Genomic DNA, 25,516 nt, shown 5'->3' with positions numbered 1-25,516 from the left:
AAGATGGTGGCAATTATAAAGGGTTCAATCAGAAGTTGTCAAAGGATCCTTCAGCATTGCCAATAACCTGCGAGGAACACATCTGCACCATCACTATATTCCCATCACCTCTAGAAGGATCCCGACCAGAAACGTCACCTATTCATGGTCCCCAGGGATGCTGCCTGACCCATTGAGTTACATTTAGTGTGTTTTCTTGATAATCCAGCAAATGAAGTTCCTTATTTCTATATTTAGGGACTTGGTTTTCAACAAATCTCCTTTGTTGATAGATACTTCAGTCAACCATATGTTCTGTGTGAAGTTTGCTTGACCTCCCTGTGACCTCATGGATTTCCTTGAGTGCTCTGGACCCTTCAACATCTCAAAAAGGTTCAGGTTAGTATGTTAATTGGCACTGTAAATTGTTGCAGTGGGTTTATAATAGATGAGTGATGGATCTATGTATAGATGAATTAATCTGTGGAGAGTTGATGGGAATGTCTGCCTCTTTGTCGGGTACGTCGAACAATCCCTGTTCCGGACGTACACTGGCCCCATCCCCGAACTCTACCTCCGCTACATCGACGACTGCATTGGTGCTACCTCTTGTACCCATGCAGAACTCACTGACTTCACACACTTCACTTCCAATTTCCATCCGGCCCTTAAATATACTTGGACTATCTCTGACATCTCCCTCCCTTTTCTGGACCTCACTATCTCCATCACAGGAGACAGACTAGTGACTGACATCTACTATAAACCCACTGACTCGCACAGCTATCTGGACTACACTTCTTCCCACCCTGTCTCCTGCAAAAAGTCTATCCCCTACTCCCAATTCCTCTGTCTACGCCGCATCTGCGCCCGGGATGAGGTGTTTCACACTAGGGCATCAGAGATGTCCTCATTCTTCAAGAAACGGGGCTTCCCCTCTTCCATTATAGATGGGCTCTCACTAGGGTCTCTTCTACATCCCGCAGCTCCGCTCTTGCTCCCCCTCCCCCCACTCGCAACAAGGACAGAATCCCCCTCGTTCTCACCTTCCACCCCACCAGCCAGCGTATCCAACAAATCATCCGCCAACATTTCCGTCACCTACAACGGGACCCCACCACTGGCCACATCTTCCCATCCCCTTCCCTTTCTGTGTTCCGCAGAGACCGCTCCCTCCGTAACTCCCTGGTCCACTCGTCCCTTCCTACCCAAACTATCCCATCCCCGGGCACTTTCCCCTGCAACCGCAGGAGATGCAATACCTGTCCCTTCACCTCCCCACTCAACTGCATCCAAGGACCCAAACAGTCTTTCCAGGTGAGACAGAGGTTCACCTGCACCTCCTCCAACCTCATCTATTGCATCCGCTGCTCTACATCAGCGAAACCAAACTCAGGCTCGGCGATTGTTTCGCTCAACACCTTCGCTCAGTCCACCTTAACCAACCTGATCTCCCGGTGGCTGAGCACTTCAACTCCCCCTCCCACTCCCAGTCTGACCTTTCTGTCATGGGCCTCCTCCAGTGCCATAGTGAGGCCCACCGGAAATTGGAGGAACAGCACCTCATATTTCGCTTGGGCAGCTTGCAGCCCAGCAGTATGAACATTGACTTCTCCAACTTTAGATAGTTCCTCTGTCCCTCTCTTCCCCTCCCCCTTCCCAGTTCTCCCTCTATCTTCCTGTCTCCACCTATATCCTTCCTTTGACCCCCATACTAGTCAGGGGGGTATGGGGAGAAGACAGGAACGGGGTGCTGATTGAGAATGATCAGCCTTGATCACATTGAATGGCGGTGCTGGCTCGAAGGGCCGAATGGCCTACTCCTGCACCTATTGTATATTGTCTATTGTCAGTCTGAAGAAGGGTCTCGACCCCGAAATGTCACCCATTCTCTCCTGAGATGCTGCCTGACCTACTGAGTTACTCCAGCATTTTGTGAATAAAATGAGTAAGGGTAAGATGAGTGTAAAATGGGTGCTTGGTGGTCAGTGTGGACTCAGTGGGCCAAAGGGCCTTTTTCTATGCTTCATATAAAGGTCTCTCTATGATAACCTGATGACCTCAATTGCCTGATTGAAATTTTAAAAAACCATCTGTTTTGGTGATCTGCCTGTTTGTGGCTCCAGATTTAACAATATGGTTGACTAGAAAATATTCCAGCTTGTTAATGGGCCACACTGTTTGGAGTTAACCAGGCCAATGACATCCACATCCTGATAAAGAATAGATAATGCAACATAATGTGAGGGTGTCCTCACTGACGTACAGTTACACCCAACCCCAGCAAACATACAATATTTCTCACTGAAGCTCAGGTAGAAGAGTCATTTTTAGAGCATATTGGGCAGATATGACCTCCTGCTCAGGGCCTTCCCCATCATCTCTTTCCACATCCCTCTCAACTGTCAGCTTGTCCTGCTCTAGGTGCCAAAAAATAAACTGGATATTTTTGTTTCAGATTCCAATATCTGCAGTCCTGTGTTTCATCTCTGCTCTGAGTACCCATCTCAGATTGTCCCAGTCCCAATGTACTCAAAGGGTGAATGTGTCATGTGCACTTAATATCACCAGAAATCATATCCTTGTCAGATTGTGGTGTCATTCAGTGGATTCAACCTGGAAGAAGTTTGATTCCAGTGAATGCCACCTGAATCTGACAAGGGTATGATACTGATAGACATAAAAAGCTGGAGTAACTCAGCAGGACAGGCAACATCTTTGGGGAAAAGGATTGGGTGACATTTCAGGTCGAGACCCTTCTTCAGACTCGACCTGAAAAGTCTCGACCTGAAACGTCACCCATTCTTTCTCTCCATAGATGCTGCCTGTCCCGCTGAGTTACTCCAGCTTTTTGTGTCTATCTACGGTTTAAATCAGCATCTGCAGTTCCTTCTTACGCAAGGGTATGATGATCAGGTGGTCTTAAGTACAGCAAAATTCATTTACACAGAAGTTGGCAATTCCTTTAAATAAGGTTGGTGGGGTTTTCTTCATGTTGTGGGATGTTTTCTGGTACATGTATTTAAGAGAGAGCATTATTTGAAGCTTTGTACTTCAAATTAACAACTCTGGCATCAAATCAGTGTTGAATGAAAACTGGTGTTATAATCTGCCTAGTATTCCCAATACCAGCCAGTGTAAGCAATGCATTTGCTAAAATATGACAACTAACATAATTTGTGATACAATATAGTCATCATATTAGAAGTGATATAAAATCCATTGTGCTGTAACAATGGGTACCAAACGGCAAATTTTTGGAGATTACATATCTACTCTGCAAATGATCAGAAGAAGAAAATACAACAATTTAGTGAAAAAAAGCAAGAAAATAATTGAAAGACAGAAAATAATTACTCTGATGACACTGACTGGAGTGTTGCACAAATTGGTTTAGTTCTGATTTCCCTCAGTTGCTTAAATTAACCAAATGCAGTGAATGGAAGCTATAATTAACCGTATTCTTCCTGGACTAAGGGAGATAAAGAAATCAACCCAGAATCCCAGCTCTAATCCTGATCCAGTTCCCTCCTGCTGGAAAACGGATATTCGGGTGAAAATTGGATTGGCTTTCGTCTAAACACATTCCATTTTTAAATGAGCTAAGACCCCTGAGGTACACAAAACTCAGTTAACAAAGAGACCAATTAGCATGATCTAAAACAATCGTTGAATATAAGATTTTACAAAATCAATTCAAGTTAAGATTGAAGATGGGTGATGAAGATTTTGTTAAACACCAGATAATTGTGATAAACTTGGCCTGAGATTTTAACTTTAGCTTCAGATTATCCTGATCAATCAGATCATTACCCATTATCTTGTCATGATTTTTAAATCCCTAAATAAACAATCTCACCCTTAACTAAACAAACATACCACAGTCACAAAACTTGATTAACTGCTTTCCAATGTGATAATCATTGGTAAAGGAATTGAGAAAATCTTTCTGGATCAGGTAAGTAGGCTAATCATTTATAGTCAAAAATATTCACGTTAGTAAGAAATGTGTTAGCGGCAGTAGCTTCTTTACTTGTTTTCTTTACTTATAGTTATTCTGCAGTTGTGTTTCTCTTTTTCCTTCTAGAGTGTGCTGAAGGTGTGTTTGATAAAAGGATCTGCAGGCATCTTCCAGTGGTAAGAGATTTTTCAGGTATAAGCCTGAACTTGATACTGTCGGCTGACAAATATCACCATCTGGACCTCAGTCAGGAGTATTGAATAGCAACTGAGAATCAGAAACCTGACCAACATAGATCCACTGACTTACATCTCTCCTGTCAGTGCAGCAGCAGGAATTAAACAGTAAATCACAGACCAGAAATGATCTCTGATTTGATTGGATAGCAGGAAAAACAAAACTTTTCTCCATGGCTTTGTACACGATACAATCACAAACCTAACCCTAAATTATGAGTCTTCTTGATTGTACCCACAAAACATTACAACATTTACAGTCGAAGAATAGTCGAACTTTCAAGGTAAAGATGGGAAACTTAGATTGCTGTGTTAGAGTCAATAAAATAGTTGAAAAGTTGGGAAATATTTATTCTTTGAGGCAAACTGTTTGGCTACAAGAGAAAAGAAAAAAAGATGACAATGTTTGCACAGCAATGTTTTCTAAAGGACAAAGTGCACAGATGGGGCTTAACAGAGACTACATTAAAGTGGATTTCAGTGGATTTCAGAAAAACAAAAGGATGTGAGAAAACCAACACAGCGTATGGGGTTTTGCATAAAAACAGATGTTCAGCACGCCAGGCAACATCTTTGGAGAGAGAAGCAGAGTTAATATTTCAGATCAATTACTCTTCATCTGAATATTAACTCCGCTTTTCTCTCCACAGATGCTATCTGCCCTGCTGAGTGTTTTTAGCATTTATTTCAGATTTCCAGTGTCTATAGATATTTTTCTTCCCTTCTGTTGCTTCACTCCGCTGAGATAAAAATGCTCCAAATTGAGTATTAGTAAAAGCATAGGGCATAGACCACCATGAGTTTCAGAAAGAAAAACAATATTCAATTTTTGCATAACCATCTAGAATTTGATCCAATGCACCAGAGTTGGATTCATTTTAAAATATGTGCTACTGAGCAGTGGCAGAAGATGCACTTGATCCTGAAGAATGGTAATGACAGAGTTGGGAACCAAAACTACTATCCATGGTAATGCATTACATTACATACGACACATGTACTATCTGTACCTGCTTATCTAGAACTACTATGCAAAATCTTACTTGAGTAAAACTTAGACTGGAATTAAGGAAACTGGCTGGAAAATTACATGGTATGACTGCATCATTAGGATGCGGATTCTGTATATGTCGCAAAAGTTGTTTCATTTATGATTTTCCAACATCTTCAAAAATGCATAGAACTCTCTAATCAACTCTCTAATCATCTAATAAAAATGCATAGAACTCTCTAGTCACACAATTGATCAGTTTAAAATACTTTGAACACATTATGCACATGATTTCACTGCTGCATTTAGTGAAGCTATGTTTAAGAGACAGCAACAATTTTTTGAAATTATATTAGACAAATCCAAGAGCAGGATTCATCTTCCGGCTCTACAAAACATAAAAAGGTAGGTTCTCTCTTCACCTTCTATGCTCTCTCTCCTCCAGGTCTACTTCCCAGCATCAGTCCAGTAACGGGATAATTGTTTCTGCCATCAATGAAAGTTAGCATACGGGTACAGCAGGCAGTGAAGAAAGCTAATGGCATGTTGGCCTTCATAACAAGGGGATTTGAGTATCGGAGCAAAGAGATCCTTCTGCAGTTGTATAGGGCCCTGGTGAGACCACATCTGGAGTATTGTGTGCAGTTTGGTCTCCTAATTTGAGGAAGGACATCCTTGTAATTGAGGCAGTGCAGCGTAGGTTCACGGGGTTAATCCCTGGGATGGAGGGACTGTCATATGAGGAAAGATTGGAAAGACTGGGCTTGTATTCACTGGAGTTTAGAAGGATGAGAGGGGATCTTATAGAGACGTATAAAATTATAAAAGGACTGGACAAACTAGATGCAGGAAAAATGTTTCCAATGTTGGTGGAGTCCAGAACCAGGGGTCACAGTCTAATAAAGGGGAGGCCATTTAAAACTGAGGTGAGAAGAAACTTTTTCACCCAGAGAGTTGTAAATGTGTGGAATTCTCTGCAACAGAAGGCAGTGGAGGCCAATTCACTGGATGAATTTAAAAGAGAGTTAGATAGAGCTCTAGGGGCTAGTGGAATCAGGGGATATGGGGAGAAGGCAGGCACAGGCTACTGATTGTGGATGATCAGCCATGATCACAATGAATGGCAGTGAGAGGCCAAATGGCCTCCTCCTGCACCTATTTTCTTGGTTTCTATGATTCTATGAAATCCTCACATTGCAATTCAGTTACATTTTTGTAACAGAATACTGAATGAAAAATATCATTATGTTGAAATTTTGCATTTCGATTTTTTATTTTAGAGGTCTAGGAATATGATTGTTTTTTTACTGCTTATATGAAAAATTCAATCTTCAGATGTTATATAGAAGCAAGGATCTAAAAATGGAACCAGGACCAGATGACAGCAAAACTAGTCTGAATGGCTCACCTAGATGGTTTAGGAACTGCTGAATGGACTGTTAGGGTCATTTTCTTGTTTATACTTTCTGAGGTAAAAAGAAGACAACTGGTAAGATTTTAAAAACATTTTGTGGTTAAAGAACGGGTTTACATCGGTACTGCTGAAGTTGCACCTGCATCTGATTATAAAAATTTGTCAGTGTTTCCTGACAACATCCTGTCGGATTGAGAGGCTGGCTAGCTGCTGAGCAGGATAGACATTTAGCATTGAGCCCCAGCAGAGAAAACAGAGAGATCAGAAAAGCCAGGGGTGAGATGCAGAGCTTGAAAGCAAAGCGAGAAATTGGATGCTGGGATCAGGGAGAGATTAGGTTTTGAAGAAGAAAGTAGATCCAAGGCCAGAATCAGGGAAGCGTGAGGGGCCAAAGGAGGTTTCCATCTCTATTAACAAACATGATGTGTTAACTCATCTTGAGGCAAACTCCTATTTTTAATTTCAAACATATACTACATTCATAATATGTACACAGCAAATACAGTTATAGACAATAGACAATAGGTGCAGGAGTACACATGTTCCTTTGCACTTATTGTACCATCAATTTAATATGTTCTCTTATAATATTTCAATGTCACTCCTATTTCCATCTTAAACAATGCACCATGAAACATTCGAGAGGCCATTACCCAGGTCCAGCATTTCAGTGTTCCCAACTATTGTTGGGGTAGGACCCCAACTATTGTCCTTCTCTGTAGAGCCTTTGTATTGGCTGAAGTGAGTTTAGTTTTGTGATAAAGTGTGGGATAAAGTGATCCACCGAGTCCACACTGACCAGCATCACCCATTCACAGTAGTTTGATGGTATCTCACTTGTTCATCCATTCCCTATACACTAGAGGCAATTAACAAAGGCCAATTAACCTAGAAACCCACAGGTCTTTCGGATGTGGGGGAAAATAAACAGGGCACCTGGAGGAAAGCCACTTAGTGACAATGGAGAATGTACAAACCTCACACAGACAGCATCTGGAGATTTGTACAATGCAACCTGTCGGACAAGCTCTAACATGGAATCCCCACTGAATGGAAAGACAGTTTGGGTATCTGCCATGACACAGTGGTAGGATATGGGTTACACATGCACCATGTGCAGTATTAGCAAAAGCACCTCACATCGGATGATCAGGTTCTTGCCCGCCATTGAGAAGGAGCTTTGCTCCCACTTGCCCAATTTCTGTTGGACTTTGTCTCTCGGCTCCTACCAATTTTTACTGCACTCCCGATTCCTCCAAACCAAATTCTCGGCAACTTCATGTAGTCAGACCTGATGGTGAAGGGAACAGAGGATAGGTCCCAATATATATTTTAAAAATTTTTAAAATAAAGTTTATTTCCTGGGAATAATTATTACTCTATGCATTCAAGAGAGAGCTAGATAGAGCTCTTGATAGCGGAGTCAGTGGTATGGGGAGAAGGCAGGAATGGGGTACTGATTGAGAATGATCAGCTATGATCACATTGAATGGCGGTGCTGGCTCGAAGGACCGAATGGCCTCCTCCTGCACCTATTGTCTATTGTCTAACAGGCAGAGAAGGCAGGAGAATGGGGTTAGGAGGGAGAGATAGATCATCCATGATTGAATGGCATAGACTAGATGGGCCAAATGGCTAATTCTGCTCCTATCACTTATGACCTTATGAACAAGGATGATCCCTTTGTGAATCTCCCCATCTCAGTGCCTCTCTCCTCCTTAATACCAAACTCATGCCTCTTGCTATAATCTCTGTTAATGTGAATGTGATTCACATTTACTTAATTCTTCTGTGGTGCCTGGGGTATTTTGATCTAGTAAAGACATAATGTAAGTGTGAAGAAGTGTCCCGACCTAAAATGTCACCTACCCATGTTCTCTAGAGATGCTGCTAGACCCACTGAGTTACTCCAGCACTTCGCCAATTTTTTTGAAAAGCAGCATCTGCAGTTCTTTGTTTTTTTAATATAATTCCAAATTATTGTTGCAGACTCTTATAATTTAGATTTGCATGTGCAAATATTAGCATCTTTAAAGTCCTACTTCAATGAGCAGTTAAATTCCAAATAAAGGTGGAACAAATGTTTCCTCAGCCAAAATATTTAAATAAGCCTCATTTGGATGAGAGCTCTGAATGGCATTCATCCCATGTACTTTATCTAACCAGCAAGTACTTTGCAATAAACAAGATAGCATTCAGTGGAATGTAAACCTCCTCCAAGAACACATTTTCTTCCCAACTGTGTTGAGTGAGGATAAGATAATCAATGGAGGAGTTAATGATTTATAGCTCCCCATGTGGTATAACTACGGACCAGTGATAATATATTGTTTGCTATATATTGCTTACTCCAAGAAAAATAATATATAAAAAATATATAAGGTCATATAGCATTTTATCAATGTCATTACTTTGTGATTTAATGTATGGGGTTAAAGCACATATTTCTTCTGCCATTCCACACTGCCTCTGGGGATATAACAAAATCAATTATAAATTATAATCAATTCTAATCAATATGTTATTTGCTTTTGTATCATAGTTACAATTGATTTTTACAATCTATTTATTAGTGATTTGGGAAATTCTAAATCCAAACTTAAAACTGAGTTTCCAGGTTCCAAAGGGCATTCAATTTAATTTCCCATAATAGATTGTTACCTAAATGTGTAATTTATGATATTCAGACAATTAAAGTCTAGATTAAGAAATTAGTTACATGACAAGAAACTTACTTGATATTAGACCTGAGCAAGCATGGATCTTCTCTCAGTTTTTCGATCCCTTACAAGTCATGACATTTGGCCTTGATGACCCAGGGCTAACAAGTAGAAAAGAGCCAGGATTCTCACCTCCAACTGCTATCCAAGTGCCCCCCTGCTGTAAATATCTTTTCCTTGGCCACTGGATGAAGACAGGGAGAATGACTGGTTTCGGAGTGCTAACGCTGTCCATTCAGGCTCACACCCCAAGAATGTTTACTTGGTGGCGATGAGAAATCAAATTGCCTTAAAGAGAAAGAGGAGAGAAAATCTGTGAAAGGAAGAATGAATCTGGGAGGGAAAGATCGTTGCACGAGCGCCTGGTGGCACATCTGATAAGGAATTATCCAGTGCTTGTAGCTTAACGTGGTACACTTTACCTTGAGATCTGCTAAGATGACCATTTGTGTTTGCTATAACAAGGATACATGCAAGGACCCAACAACCATCTCAATCACCGCACAGTTGATCAGATCGGGATGTTTCGTGGACCGGTAAATTCTCTTCTCAATTGACGAGATACCTGCAGCCTTTAGCCACTAATAGCAAATCCGGTTAACAAGGATCATGGATGTGGCCTCAGATACTGCTTGAAGGGCAGGAATTCGCAAAAAAAACCCCAATCTAAAATAGATATCAATGTAAACTAAAAAAGATCACGTCTTTGTTTTGAGAAAATAAGAAACGAAGGGCGTTAAATTGAATGGACTTCTTAATGGCTTGGCTCCCATGTGTTAATGTGGGGAATTACTGTTACAGGGCAACACTGTAAAACTGTTACTACTGTTGGTGCGAATACTGAGATTTAAAATGAAGGCAGATGAAAAAAATGTAACAGTCGAAGGGAAATGGGGGGGGATGCTGATTTGAATGTGGAGGCGGGTCATGCTTTGAGGTAGTACTGGTAGTTTACTCGGGAGCTCGGGAGGCAGGAGGTGAGAGCTTCTGTTAATCGCTGCTGTTTAACAAGGGTCAGAAAGCGCACGAACAGTGTCGTTAGTTAGTGGCTGTCACCGGTCACCTCTCCAAAAGGAGAGTCCATTGGATTTCAATGCACGAATGAATTTATAATCTTTGGTTGGCAAAGAGAATGAAATTCGGACGGGCCTCTCGGTAAGTTTGCTGAAGGGATGACGGGGGAGACCCTCGGGTGGGTTTTGGGTGCAATGTTCACCGCTATCTGATATGTTTTTCAGGTTCCTCTCTGCGGTGATCTTCATCTTACAGTCTGCGGGGACTGAAGCTGGTGAGTGATTTCAGTGAAGCTGGGGCCGGTTGTAGCATTCCCAATTTCTTGTGACATCCTGTAATACCCACCGTTTATCTTTGGTCGGTTTCAGGCTGTGAAGGTCAACATTGTGAGGATAAAGACACTCTGGAATCCGTTGCTCAGAAACACACAGAGAAAACTCACAGATCCTCTTTGAGACGTTTTAATCAATTTGACAAGCAGGCGGAAGACCGACAATTTGGAAGCCATGAAGCGGTCATACCGTTCGCTGGAATTACGGACAGTAAGTCACCACAATTAAAAAAAGCCACTGTGAGTGAGATTGTTGCAAATAAGGAGGGGAGAGGGGGGAGCCCAATCGTGGTTCAGCTGTTAACATAACGGCGGCGGGTCACTGTCATCGCCGATAAAATGGCTTAATATGTACAAATGTTACCGTTTACGCTGCAATATTTATACAGAAGTCGTAAACCTTATCCGAGTTTCGTTTCAATTGCCACGTCCCCCCATTCAATCAACCAATCGATCAATCAATCAATCGATCAATCAATCACATCTTCAATAATCTCTCTTTAGCTTTTTAATCCTTATCCAAACAAACTGGTCTTAACTAGGTAAACATAGCACGCTCGCTTGGTTTTATTATCATCCGACCAGCTGGGTGGGAACATCTTCCGAGGGGGAAAAAGCACCGCTTTAAAATCATAATTATCGACTACATTTTAGGCTCCAAAAGGACATCGACATAAAATGATATTTTTGATCCTTCGTGGAATAGCAGAACATTCTTGAAGGGATGAATAGCCCACTTCAATCCCCTTGCCAAATGCGCAAGGTTTTACACCCTTTTGTTGGACCCTCGGTGCGAGGGACGATTCGGCAAAGAAACTGGCCCTGTTCTGAATTACAAATGTTGGTCAATCGAAATGATGCAACTCAAAAGGACTTTGGTTCGGCCACATTTGCTGTATTGCGTGCCGTTCACCTCGCCCTATCACAGGAAAGATTTGGAGGCGTTGGAGAGGGCGCAGAGGAGGTTTACCAGAATGCTGCCCGGATCAGAAGGGTTCATCTACAGGGAGAGGTTGGGTAGACTTGGAGTGTATTATCTGGGACGTGGGAGGTTGAGGGAAGACTTGATAGAAGTATATAAAATGACGAGGAGCGGATAGATAGGTTAAACAGTCAGAACATCCCCCCACCCCCACAGGAAATGTCCAACATAGAGGACAAGGGTATAAAATGAGAGGGGGAAAGTTGGGCAAATATATTTTAGACAAGAGTTGTGGCGACCTGGAACGCACTGCCTGGGATGGTGGTGCAGGCAGGTTGAGTTTCGTGGTGTTTTAGATAGGCACATGGAAGAACAGGGTATAGTACAGACAGATGAGATCAGTTTAAATTGGCATCATGTTCCCGAACATTGTGGCCCGAAAGGCCCACCCTGTGCTGCACTATTCTATGTTCTATGGCAATGTGTGTGTGGTGGGAGAGAGGGGAGGGGAAGGGGGGTATTTCTTAATATTGCATCCAGATTTTCAAGTGTAAGTAAGCAAAATTATTTTGCTGATATCTGTACTACGATATACAAACTTTATCTTCACTGAAATCTGTACCACATGACTTTCACGCAAGGCATAACTAACATAAAAAATTGAAAAACAAGCCTGTGCTCTTAGTCAAGTCAAGTGTGAATGATGAGAGGGTTGGAGTCTTGATTTTCAAACCAAAAGAAATATATCAGCATATCTTTGGGCCTTGCTTTGTTTGTAGTTTTAAGTTTGTGATTTTCAAATGAAATTGAGAGGATAGTTGGATGTAACTTGGCATCAAAATGGGTGCACCTTTGGGCACAGGTTTAAGTTTGAGCTCAGGACAAAATTCCAATTTATTCAATGTTAGTTGAATGAATAATGTTGGCAGGACTTCAGGATTAACAGCCTCAATTCTTCTTACAACAGTGCAAAGCCAGTTCTTATGTTCACCCAAGAGGGTTTCATCGTAACATCTCAATGGAAAGATAACACAATATCTCTAATCACACAGCCCTTCCTTAGTACTAAACTGAGGTATTGGCCTGAATTATGTTTCAAATTCTCTGAAGTGGAGTTGAATCCACAACCTTCTGATTGAGGGGCACTAGTGTAGGAAAATAATTGCAGATGCTGGTACAAATCAAGGGTATCACAAAATGCTGGAGTAACTCAGCAGGTCAGCCAGCATCTCTGGGTGACGTTTTGGGTCTAAAAACCTCTTCACACTAGTGCTGCCACTAAGGCAGATAAATACAAATCTCTAGACCAGCATTTCTCAATCTTTTTACCCTTGCGGAACCCTTGAAACAATTTTCATGTCTCAGGGAAGCCCCACGTAAAAATTATTATATTTTATTATTCTCTTTCTTTCTCTTTCATAAACTTAAAGTTCATAAGGCAAACATAATATATATTTCTGATAACTGGTTTAAGCAAAAAATAACTTACGTTTTTCTCAAGTTTATTGACAATGTAAAACACAAAAATGACTCAAAAATGCATTTACATATTATGAGCCTATTTATCACTATTTCTCACGGAACCCCTAGCGACCTCTCGCGGAACCCTAGGGTTCCAGGGAACCCTGATTGAGAAACACTGCTCTAGACCCATGAAATTTAACACGTTGAATGTGCTTTGTGGACTAGGTGGTTGAGGGTTATAATTTTTTACTTATTGTCGTCAATTTGAATTTGCCTGATTGAAAATGCTGAGAAGCCCAACAAAAGTAAATATTCAGTCTGAAGAAGGGTTCCGACCCAAAACCTCACCTGATTCAATGATCCAATTATATTTTATTGTGACATGTACCTAGGGACAGTGAAATGCTTTGTTTTGGATACAACCAGGTAAAATCGTATAGCAGGCCTCACTTAGGCAGTACACAAGTGTCGCCATATTTTGGCACCGGCAAAATTACAAAAATTCACCGAACAGTCCTATCTACTGCTTGTTGTTTGTGATATATTAAAAGATCTGATTTAATTTAATCCTAGCAAGTGTGAGATGCTGCACTTTGGGAGTTTGAATGTAATGAGAAAGTATAAAGGCAAGATCCATAACTGTAATGATGTACATAAGGATCTTGTGGTCCAAATCCATAGTGCACTGAAAGTGGCAACACAAAAAGATAGAACGGTAAAGAAGGCATATGGCAGCTATTGGTTCAAACTAGTTCTATCATCTCTCATAATAAATCATATCTGCAGTGTAGATTGATTAATTGATTATCATGGAGTCATGAGTAATACTGCACAGAAACAGGCCCCTCGGCACAACTTGCTCATGCAGAACAAGATGCCCTATCTACAATAATCCCACCTGCCTGCATTTTGGCCATACCCCTCTAAACCTTTCCTATTCACGTACTTGTCCAAATGTTTTTAAATGTTGTCATTGTAGCTGCCTCAATTACCTCCTCTGGCAGCTCATTCCAGATACCCGCCACCCTCTGTGAAAAAGTTGCCCTCGGGTACCAATGAAATCTTTCCCCTCTCTCCTGAAACCTATGGTTCTTTACTCCCCTACTTTGCGTGAAAGACTGTGCATTCACCTTATCGATTCCCCTCATGATTTTATGCACATCTATAAGATCACACCTTAGCCTCCTGCACTCCAATGAATAAAGTCCAAGCTTGCCCAAGATATCCCTGTAGCTTAAGGCCTCAAGTCCTGGCAACATCCCCTTCTCTGCACTCTTAAGATAGAAAGCTGGAGTAACTCAGTGGGTCAGATAGCATCGATAGGACGTTTAGGGTCAAAACTCTTCTTTAGTCACCTATTCCTTTTCTCCAGAGATGGTGTCTGACCCGCTGAGTTACTCCAGTTTTTTGTCTATATTCAGTTTAAACCAGCATCTACAGTCCCTTCCTACATATTCTCTGCCCTCTTTCCAGTTTAAGAACATCCTTCCTACAGCAGGGTGACAAAGGGTGGATTAACATGGAATTAGTGTGCAAGTGATCAATGGTCAATGGTCGATTGAAAGATGCAGCATGGAAACAGGCCCCTCGGTCCATGCCAATCATCAATCACCACTCCACACTGGTTCCCTGTTAACGCACTTTTGCCTGTGCCCCCTACATACTTGGGACAACGTGCAGAGGGCAATTATGCTGCAGTCCTGCAAGGATGTGGGAGGAAAGTGGAGCATCCAGAGGAAACCCACATAATCACAGGGAGAACGTGCAAACTCCACACAGACTGCACCCAAAGTCTGGGTCTCCGACGCTTTGAGGCAGCAGCTCTAACAGTTGCACCAGTGTGCCTTTACTTTGATTGTGCCACAGATATTGAAGGAAATGGCTCAAAATGGCCAATGCTATTTTTTCTGACGGTTTACCATTTATTTTCTTTCCCCAGGTAGCAGGCTGAACAGGAGTTGTTGTCAAAATGGAGGAACATGTGTACTTGGCAGTTTCTGCATTTGCCCTAAACACTTTGTGGGAAGAAGTTGTGAATATGATGCACGCATTAGGTATGATCAATTGTATTGTTCAAATTTAAGAATCTAAATCCTCTCAGTTGGTCATATTTGAGGTAGATATGAATGACATAGACCAGGATGGTGGACATTATAAATCTGTATCAAAACAGGTATGTTAAGAAAGGAGGGAGAGAGAAAACAGGAAATTATAGACCAGTTAGTCTGACATTGGTGATGGGGAAGAAGCTGGAGTCAATTATAAAAGAAGAAATTGCGGAGCATTTGGATAGCGGTAAAAGGATCGTTCCGAGTCAGCATGGATTTACGAAGTGGAAATCATGCTTGACTAATCTTGTGGATTTTTTTGAGGATGTAACTAGGAAAATGGACAAGGGAGAGCCAGTGGATGTAGTGTACCTGGACTTTCAGAAAGCCTTCGACAAGGTCCCACATAGGAGATTATTGGGCAAAATTGGAGCACATGGTATTGGGAGTAAGGTGTTGACATGGATAGAAATTTGGTTGGCAGACAGGAAACAAAGAGTAGGGATAAATGGGTCTCCTTCAGAATGGTAGGCAGTGACTAGTGGGGTACCGCAAGGTTCGGTGCTGGGACCGTAGCTATTTACAATATACATTAATGACTTGGATGAAGGGATTAAAAGTAATATTAGCAAATTTGCAGATGACGCAAAGCTGGGTGGCAGTGTGAACTGAGGAAGATGCTATGAGGTTGCAGGGTGACTTGGACAGGTTGTGTGAATGGGCAGATGCATGGCAGATGCAGTTTAATGTGGATAAATGTGAGGTTATCCACTTTGGTGATAAGAACAGGAAGGCAGATTATTATCTGAATGGTGTCAAGTTAAGAAAAGGGGAAGTACAACGAGATCTGGGTGTCCTAGTTCATCAGTCACTGAAAGGAAGCATGCAGGTACAGCAGGCAGTGAAGAAAGCCAATGGAATGTTGGCCTTCATGGGCGGCACGGTAGCGCAGCGGTAGAGTTGCTGCTTTACAGCGAATGCAGCGCCGGAGACTCAGGTTCGATCCTGACTACGGGTGCTGTACTGTAAGGAGTTTGTACGTTCTCCCCGTGACCTGCGTGGGTTTTCTCCGAGATCTTCGGTTTCCTCCCACACTCCAAAGACGTACAGGTATGTAGGTTAATTGGCTGGGTAAATGTAAAAATTGTCCCTAGTGGGTGTAGGATAGTGTTAATGTACGGGGATCGCTGGGCGGCACGGACTTGGAGGGCCGAAAAGGCCTGTTTCCGGGTGTATATATATGATATGATATGATATGATAACAAGAGGAGTTGAGTATAAGAGCAAAGAGGTCCTTCTGCAGTTGCACAGGGCTCTGGTGAGACCACACCTGGATTATTGTGTACAGTTTTGGTCTCCAAACTTGAGGAAGGACATTCTTGCTATTGAGGGAGTGCAGCGTAGGTTCACGAGGTTAATTCCTGGAATGGCGAGACTGTCGTACGTTGAAAGACTGGAGCTACTGGGCTTGTATACTCTGGAATTTAGAAGGATGAGAGGGAATCTTATTGAAACATATGATTATTAAGGGATTGGACACGCTAGAGGCAGGAAACATGTTCCCGATGTTGGGGGAGTCCTTACCCACAGTTTAAGAATAAGGGGTAGGCCATTTAGAACGGAGATGAGGAAAAATGTTTTCACTCTGAGTTTTCAAGCTGGGGAATTCTCTGCCTTGGCAGTGGGAGGCCAATTCTCTGGATGCTTTCAAAAGAGAGTTAGATAGAGCTCTTAATTATAGCAGTCAAGGGATATGGGGAGAAGGCAGGAACGGGGCACTGATTGTGGATGATCAGCCATGATCACGGTGAATAGCGGTGCTGGCTCGAAGAAGAAATCCCAATGTACTAAAAAACTGAACCTCTGTCTCCTGCACCTATTGTCTATAATCTTTTGGATACTGCTAAGGGAGAGGACCCGCCAGGGGAGAGCAGCAGCAGCAGTCAGGTCTGTAGCACGTAGCCTCACTCTGAGACACAGCGGGGAAGTGTAATGTCAGGCAGACCCATAGTGGTAGGAAACTCGTTAGTTAGGGGAAACAGACAGGAGATTCTGTGGCAGCAAATGAGACTCTAGGATGGCATGTTGCCTCCCTGATGCCAGGGTCCCGGATATCTTGGAGTGAATGCATGGCATTCTCAAGGGGAAGGATGAGTAGCCAGAAATTGTGCATGTGGGCACAAAAGGCATAGGTAGGAAAATGGATGAAGTCCTGTAGGTAGTTAGGTCAAAAGGTTGAAAAGCAGGACCTCCAAGGTAGTAATCTTCAGGTGCCACATGCTAGTGAGGGTAGGAGCAGGAAGATAGGACAGATGAATGCACGGCTGAGGAGTTGGTGCAGGAGACAGAGGTTCAGTTTTTTAGTACATTGGGATTTCTTCTGGCACAGAGGTAACCTGTACAAGAGGAATATGCTGCACCTGGACTGGAAGGGAACCAAAACCCCGGTAGACAGGTTTGCAAGTGCTACTTGGGTGGGTTTAAACTAGATTGACAGGGGGATGGGATCCAATGCAGGACTGAGGCGGGTGAAGGGTCTAAGTTGGTATGGAAAGTGATGAAAGAAAGTTCAGTGGACAGAATAGAAACATAGAAAATAGGTGCAGGAGTAGGCCATTTGGCCCTTCGAGCCTGCACCGCCATTCAATATGATCATGGCTGATCATCCAACTCAGTATCCCGTACCTGCCTTCTCTCCATACCCCCTGATCCCTTTAGCCACAAGGGCCACATCTAACTCCCTCTTAAATATAGCCAATGAACTGGCCTCAACTACCTTCTGTGGCAGAGAATTCCACAGATTCACCACTCTCTGTGTGAAAAAAAACTTTCTCATCTCGGTCCTAAAAGACTTCCCCCTTATCCTTAAACTGTGACCCCTTGTTCTGGACTTCCCCAACATCGGGAACAATAGGCAGAAGTATGGCAGGAGCGAGGAAGGAATGTTGGATAAATCACATTTATTTTAATGTGATCTGATGGGTAAGGTGAATTAACTCAGGACATGGATGGTATGTGTGACTGGGAAGTTGTCGCCAATACCGAAACCTGGCTAAGAGGTGGACAGGACTGGCAGCTTAATGTTCCAGAGTACAGATGCTGCGGGTGAGATAATGGAGGGGATGTAGGTTTATTGATTAATGAGAATGTCACAACAGTAGTTCGAGTCAATATTACTGATGATTTGACCAGTGAGGCTATATGGATGGAGCTGAGACATAGAAAGATGATCACCTTGGGACTATAGTCCCCCCAAATGGTCAAAAGGAACTTGAAGAAATATCTGTTTTTAAACCAATTCAGTATTTCCCTTAATGGATGCCATTTAATGATTGTATCGAATGGAAAAAGACTATTTGGATTTAACTGGCTGAGTCCACATTTCAGGTAAAGATTACCTAGATCAGTATCAAATCAGAAAATAGGAAAATTCCCCATTACTGGTTATCCTTTATGTTTGTTTTATTGTCCAGATTCATACATGACTATTGGTCATTTGTGTAAGGGTCACCTGTGTTTTATTTCTCTGTGACAGAAACTGTGGCTACATTCCTGAAGGAGCGTGGGTGTCTAAAAATTGTACATGGTGTAAGTGCAGCTATGGGATTTTGCACTGTATCAAGGGATCTCGGGATGACTGTGGTAAGAAACATTCTGTTTCGTGTGATCTCAATCTTAATGTAAACATTGTCATAGTGACCTTCATCTTTTGTTGGTAAAATACTATATATCAGCATATTCAGTATGAATCTCTATGAAATTAGTACATTTGTTTTCATTAACAACTAATAACTTTTTAATTTCATAGAAATAAGTGGTTAATGTGTTTATAACATTGGTGGGTTTCAGTGAATGAACATTTGTCAAAGGAAAACATAAGCTTTAGCCTCAATTATTGATTTTGGAAAAGTTCCATCCATTGCATACGAGAGGTCGGTTCAAGAATCTGATAACTGGGGGAAACGCTGTTCTTGTATCTGGTTGTACATGGTTTCAAGCTTTTGTATCTTCTACCCAATGGTAGAGGGGAGAAGAGTGAATGACCAGGGTAGATGATACAATATAACTTTATTTATCCCAGGAGGGAAATTGATCTGCCAACAGTCATAAAGCACAAAATACATGAAACATTAAATTAAAGTGACGAGTGGAAAGGATTGGGAATGTACAAAGATTGGGGAGGGGGGATAGGGGAGTCAATCTACCCCATGACAGAAGGGGGAGGAGTTGTACAGTTTGACAGCTACAGGAAAGACAGATCTCCTGTGGGATTCTGTATTGTATCTTAATGGAACCAGTCTGTTGCTGAAGTTACTCCTCAGGTTGACCAGTGTGTCAAGGAGGGGGTGAGCTGTTTGTCCAAGATGCTCCGCAGTTTGAGGAGCATTCTCCCCTCCAAGACCACCTCCCATGAATCCAATTCCTCCCCCAGGACGGAGCCAGACTTCCTGATGAATTTGTTAATCCTATTGCCATCCGTGGCCTTCGCCCTGCTGCCCCAGCACTCAACAGCGACGAAGATGGCACTGGCTACCACCGATTGGTAGAACATCTGCAGCATCTCACTGCAGATGTTGAAGGAGCGGAGCCTTCTCAAAAAGTACAGCCGGCTCTATCCCTTCGGTTACTGGGTCTCAGTGTTCCTGGACCAGTCCAGTCTACTGTCTAAGTACACACCAAGGTATTTGTACTCCCTGGTAAATTGCACATCCACGCCATCATTGGAAACAGGGGACAGGGGTGTTCCTCTCCTCCTAAAGTCAACCACTAACTCTTTAGTTTTGTCGGTGTTGAGCTGCAGGTGATTCAGCCCACACCACTCAACAAAGTCGTTGACCACACCTCTGTATTCAGCTTCCCTCCCCTCACTGATGCAGCCCACAATTGCAGTCATCTGAAAACTTCTGCAGGTGGCAGGAGTCTGAGTTATATCTGAAGTCAAAGGTGTACACAGGTGAACAGGAAGGGAGAGAGGACCGTCCCCTGTGGGGGGCCCTGTGTTGCTCACCACCATGTCCAAGACACAGTTCTGTAGCTTGACATATTGTGGTCATCCAGTCAGGTAATTGGTGATCCAGGATGCCAATGGAGCATCCACCCACATTTTCGTCAGTTTGCCAGCTAGCAGTGCAGGCCGGATGGTCTTAAAAGCATTGGAGAAGTCAAAAAACGCGACTAGAGTCATCCAAGGATGTTGATAGTCATTAGATCAGTTATCTTAAGCATTTTACCACAGGACAAAATCTTTTGAGAGAATATATGGAAAAGATGTGTCAGAATTTAATAAAGAGAACAAAGCTGCTCAATTGAGTAAAAAAAAAAGATTGAATGTGATGGCTTAATGGATATAAATTCAGTGACAAGGCGATGGAATTTTGTGATGGCATGGTTCGGAGCTAGTTCTATTCTTCCTAGTGTTGAGTTGGAGGAACATGTAACATTCAAAACATGAAAGCATGGAATATGTGTACAGCTGAGAGAAGCTGAAAGAGGTAGAGATACAGTCCTGGATTGTGGCAGAAAATACCAGTACTGTACAACAGATACATCAAAGCTGCAGGAGAGAGTTGATATTAGATCACCCTGAAGATAAATGTATCAGCTAACAAAATAAACCATCCGGCATTAAAAGGATTAGGAAAGGAACCTTGAAAATGCAGGATTGTGATAATTGGCCAGAAAAGAGGGGGATGAAGTGGTGCTTGACCTTTAGTTACCTGGTCAATTATATTATATGGTGTGGAAATTTCAAGAGCCATCTAGCCTATCATTCATAACTGGCTAGGAATAGGAACTGTTTTTTAAGAAGGCTGGCCTGAAGCAGTGAGGAGATGACGCATCAAGAGAGCTTTTTGAAGTAATAGTTATAAGAACAGATGATTGTTTCTTTTTAAGGAGACAATGGTGATGGGGTGTAACAACAACAATTATATACTGCCACTAAGATGGTAAAATGTCCCAATTACATGGGGGATTATCAAACAAAATGTGCCATTGAAGTATTTATGTTTGAGAAGAAAGCACTTATCATGTGAGATGGCCCAAAGTTCAGGGTGTGAAATAAACAAATGAGAAAGTGGGTGATTGAGACAATAGAAAGAAACCCAAGTAAAAATGTGGAGGTTCTATGCAATATGCCCATAGGTTGAGGTAAGCTGGAGAACAAGGGCAGCACAGTGGTGTAGCTGGTAGAGCTGCCGCACATTGCCAGAGACCCCGGTTCAATCCTGACCTAGGGTGTTGTCTGTATGGAATTTGCATGATCGCCTTATGACCGCATGGGTTTCCTCCCACATCCCAAAGACATGTGGGTTTGTAGGTTAATTGGCTTCTGCATATTGTGCAGGGACTGGATGCAAAAGTGGGATAACATTGAACTAGGTGGATGGGTGATCGATGTTCGGTGTGGATTTGGTGGGCAAAGGGCATGTTTCCATCTCCACTGGCCATGCTTTCTTCACTGGGCATGTATCTCCATCTCCAAACAGTGTAATAATTTTCAACTGTGACAATTTTGGAGCTAAATAATTTTCTGATTTGCTTTTAATCAGTTAACATAATTTTTTCTGTGCTGAACCTTCTATTTCTTTTATGCTTCAGATATTGAAAGAGAGTTAAACGATCTCAGATATTACCAGCTAATGTCAGATGGATCTCGGCTGTTACCAATTAGATACTTGCTGCTGCCTGGGATACTCACAACGATTGTGCTACTTGGACTTTTACCTTTGAATGTATGGTCTTGCAAACTGGAAAGGCCCTGCAGAACATTTTAATTATGTTCCAGAGAATTTATCCACATCGATGAAAAGATGCTGCTATAAGACTAATTATAATTCAACTTCTAATCTTTTTCAGAGAACTGCATCAGTTCTGTTATGAAAAAAAAAATCATGCAAAGCAACAGGGTACGCTTGTGACAGACTTTAAATGCACATATGTGATGTATAAATGCCATTCTTTGGCGTGGGTGGATCTGTAACTGTAACAAATATACAGTGGTGTTTTTCATGTTGTTTTCATTGATTCGCAACAGTAAAAGGCCAGGCAAGGGAGAATTGCAATGATTGAGACATGTGATATTGAATGGAGGGAATTGTGCATTGAACAGATTAATGGTTTGGTTGAATAACATCAAGTCCATTTTTAGTTTAATTATTCAAGGAAAAACTTGTATACCGTTGAATGATATTTTCAATAATAGTTTAAATATTGTATGTAATTTCTGTTATATGAAGTTATTTCATAATATAAAATGTAAATAAATCTATTTATGCCAGTATCTGTTATTGTTAAATTGTCTAGATGTTCCTCAATGCTTTGAAAATGGCCACTAATTCTGATTTCCTCCCCCCCCCCTTCTATTCTCTCATGACAACATTTTCCTCTTCTCTGTCCTGTCATTTTCCTAATAGTTTCAAGGATGTGCTCAGTCCACATTTTAAAATGACGTCACCCTTTGGCATCAAAGAGTGAAAGCAATCTGAGTCTCTTGCACTGTCTTCCGACCCTTTGTGGCTCAGAAGTGCAATTTCCTCATTGTTGCTCCTTTTCAGAAGGTGCTGACACGTTTATCAGGAATTGTAGGTACATTTCACAGGTGCAGGCATCTCCATATCATCAACTATATGGCAAGTTTCCAAGTAGCAGCCCAAATAGCTACAGGCCATTTGTCCACAAAGGCATCAAAAACCTTGAATACTTGCACATAGATAGGAAATTTGCCTGTTTTTTTCACACCCCATCCCAATTATAACCAAATCAATCATTTTGCTCATATTTGGCAGGTGATTAGCATGTGAGGTTGTAATTCTTTGCTTGCTGATTGCAATTTCTCAAGTGAAGGCAATGAGCATAGAATACAGCACAGGAACAGGCCCTTCGACCCACAATGTCTGTGCCGAACAGAATGCCAAGACCAACTCTTACCTGCCCCTACATTATCCATATCGCTCAATTCCTTGCATATTTATATGCCTATCCAAAAGCTTCTTAAATGCCACCATTGTATCTGCCAGGAGCACATTCCAGGGACTCATCACCCTCTGTAAAGAACCTTACCCGCGTGTCTCCCTTAAACTTTGCTCACCATAAACCTATGCCCTCTAGTATTTGATATTTCCATTCTTGGAAAAATATCCTGACTGTCTACCCACAAAATGCTGGAGTAACTCAGCAGGTCAGGCAGCATCACAGGAGAGAAGGAATAGGGGACGTTTCGGGTCGAGACCCTTCTTCAGACTGATGTCAGGGGGGCGGGACAAAGGAAGGATATAGCTGGAGACAGGGAGAACTGGGAAGGGAGGGACAGAGGAACTATCTAAAGTTGGAGAAGTCAATGTTCATACCGCTGGGCTGCAAGCTGCCCAAGCGAAATATGAGGTGCTGTTCCTCCAATTTCCGGTGGGCCTCACTATGGTACTGGAGGAGGCCCATGACAGAAAGGTCAGTCTGGGAGTGGGAGGGGGTGTTGAAGTGCTCAACCACCGGGAGATCAGGTTGGTTAAGGCGTACTGAGCGAAGGTGTTGAGCGAAATGATCGCCGAGCCTGCGTTTGGTTTCGCCGATGTAAAGAAGTTGACATCTAGAGCAGCGGATGCAATAGATGAGGTTGGAGGAGGTGCAGGTGAACCTCTGTCTCACCTGAAAAAACTGTTTGGGTCCTTGGATGGAGTTGAGGGGGGAGGTAAAGGGACAGTTGTTGCTTCTCCTGCGGTTGCAGGGGAAAGTGCCCGGGGATGGGGTGATTTGGGTAGGAAGGGACGAGTGGACCAGGGAGTTACGGAGGGAACGGTCTCTGCGGAATGCAGAAAGGGGAGGGGATGGGAAGATGTGGCCAGTGGTGGGGTCCCGTTGTAGGTGACAGAAATGTTGGTGGATGATTTGTTGGATACGCTGGCTGGTGGGGTGGAAGGTGAGAACGAGGGGGATTCTGTCCTTGTTACGAATGGGGGGAGGGGGAGCAAGAGCGGAGCTGCGGGATGTAGAAGAGACCCTAGTGAGAGCCTCATCTATAATGGAAGAGGGGAAGCCCCGTTTCCTGAAGAATGAGGACATTTCTGATGCCCTAGTGTGAAACACCTCATCCCGGGCGCAGATGCGGCGTAGACGGAGGAATTGGGAGAAGGGGTAGACTTTTTGCAGGAGACAGGGTGGGAAGATGTGTAGTCCAGATAGCTGTGCGAGTCAGTGGGTTTATAATAGATGTCAGTCACTGGTCTGTCTCCTGTGATGGAGATGGTGAGGTCCACAAAAACGGGAGGGAGAACAATAAAGGTCAAGAGGAACAAAAAGATAGCATCATTTAATTCCATTTACTCTGTTATCTTGTCAAGAACAGCTAGATAGAGCTCTTAAGGATAGTGGAGTCAGGTGGGTATGGGGAGAAGGCAGGAACGGGGTACTGATTGAGAATGATCAGCCATGATCACATTGAATGGCGGTGCTGGCTCGAAGGGCCGAATGGCCTCCTCCTGCACCTATTGTCTATAACATCATCTTTGTTTGAAAAATTAAACTAGAATTTCTGAATGTCTGAAGAAGGGTCCCGACCCGAAATGTCACCTATTCTTTTTCTCCAGAGATGCTGACTGACCTGCTGAGTTACTCCAGTATTTGGGGTATAACATAGAATTTATCCCCAATTGATAGCTGTGAACGATATCTTCACTGCTGAACTGAATTATATCAGCTAATTCAGCACAGACAATAAATTGAACTAGGCTATTCTATTCCAATATACTGTATATGGCGTAGTGACATTTGTTCAAGGAGTCACCAGAGGAGGCCCAATCATCTGTTTACAGGGTCTTGAAATGGATTTTTTTTAAAGTGAGGAACTGAGTGGATCAGGCAGCATCTCTGGTCAGACATTGCTTTGGGTCGGGATTCTTCGTCAGACTGATGGAATGGAGTGAAAGCTCTTGCTGATTATGCTCAGATTGTAATCTCACATATCAATCAACTGACACATATGTGCAAATGGAGGAGCTGTCAACAAATTATTTGTGAATATTGCTGCAATTGTCCTCTGTGCCTAAGATTTAGCATCTGGTAGCGAGTAATTAGAAAACTTGCAAGGAGACAGAAAACCTCATTGCATAAAAAGTATATGCACATCCAGCATGGGAGCATTTGCTATTGATTGGGAAAATGACATGTAATAAAATGAGAATGTGAATTACAGGTAGTTAAGTTTATAAATAATGGAAATACGGCTCATAAAAGGAAGGCAAGATCTTATGGAGGCAAACATGTGGTATTGCACTAAGTGCATACTTGCCAAATCTCAAATAGAAACTGGAAATATTCTGTAAATTCTGATGAAAAGAGCAAACAAGTACTCCTACAATATTTAAGAAACATTCCGATGAGCACTTGAAATGCACTGAGTGCTGGGAAAGGTGATTAGTATACACGTAGGTGCTTAATGTCTG

At 42.4% G+C, this 25,516-nt stretch overlaps 1 protein-coding gene and 1 long non-coding RNA gene across 3 annotated transcripts; one reads left to right on the top strand and one right to left on the bottom strand.

Moving 5' to 3' along the window:
• Positions 1-7,127: 7,127 nt before the first annotated feature.
• LOC144599133 (uncharacterized) lies at positions 7,128-10,132 on the bottom strand. Its single transcript, XR_013547965.1, has 3 exons — positions 9,724-10,132; positions 9,434-9,589; positions 7,128-7,872 (listed from the first exon to the last, which is right to left on the bottom strand). It is a non-coding gene; the product is annotated as an uncharacterized LOC144599133 (long non-coding RNA).
• Positions 9,725-22,353, top strand: tdgf1 (teratocarcinoma-derived growth factor 1). Of its 2 annotated transcripts, none has more exons than XM_078409848.1 (6): positions 9,725-9,837; positions 10,540-10,589; positions 10,684-10,857; positions 14,972-15,086; positions 18,616-18,722; positions 21,681-22,353. In XM_078409848.1, exons 1-6 carry the CDS (start codon positions 9,740-9,742, stop codon positions 21,854-21,856), a joined length of 720 nt encoding a protein of 239 aa, XP_078265974.1. In that variant the 5' UTR covers positions 9,725-9,739; the 3' UTR covers positions 21,857-22,353. The 2 variants fall into 2 exon arrangements, with proteins under 2 accessions (XP_078265974.1, XP_078265982.1); XM_078409856.1 differs by lacking the exon at positions 9,725-9,837 and adding an exon at positions 10,239-10,456 and having other exon boundaries at positions 21,681-22,352.
• Positions 22,354-25,516: the final 3,163 nt, after the last annotated feature.

Source organism: Rhinoraja longicauda, chromosome 1, assembly GCF_053455715.1.
Source record: "Rhinoraja longicauda isolate Sanriku21f chromosome 1, sRhiLon1.1, whole genome shotgun sequence".
NCBI classification, from domain to species: domain Eukaryota; kingdom Metazoa; phylum Chordata; class Chondrichthyes; order Rajiformes; family Arhynchobatidae; genus Rhinoraja; species Rhinoraja longicauda.
The sequence above is the reverse complement of the archived record's forward strand: the minus strand, read 5'-3'. Positions and strand labels throughout refer to the sequence as shown.

What these genes read in the sequence shown, in the direction of transcription:
- tdgf1 (XM_078409848.1), top strand. Translation starts at nt 9,740, where the DNA reads ATGACCATTTGTGTTTGCTATAACAAGGATACATGCAAGGACCCAACA. An exon ending in GAATATGATGCACGCATTAG is followed by an intron (nt 15,087 to 18,615) that starts GTATGATCAATT and finishes TCTCTGTGACAG; the next exon opens with AAACTGTGGCTACATTCCTG. An exon ending in GGGATCTCGGGATGACTGTG is followed by an intron (nt 18,723 to 21,680) that starts GTAAGAAACATT and finishes TTTATGCTTCAG; the next exon opens with ATATTGAAAGAGAGTTAAAC.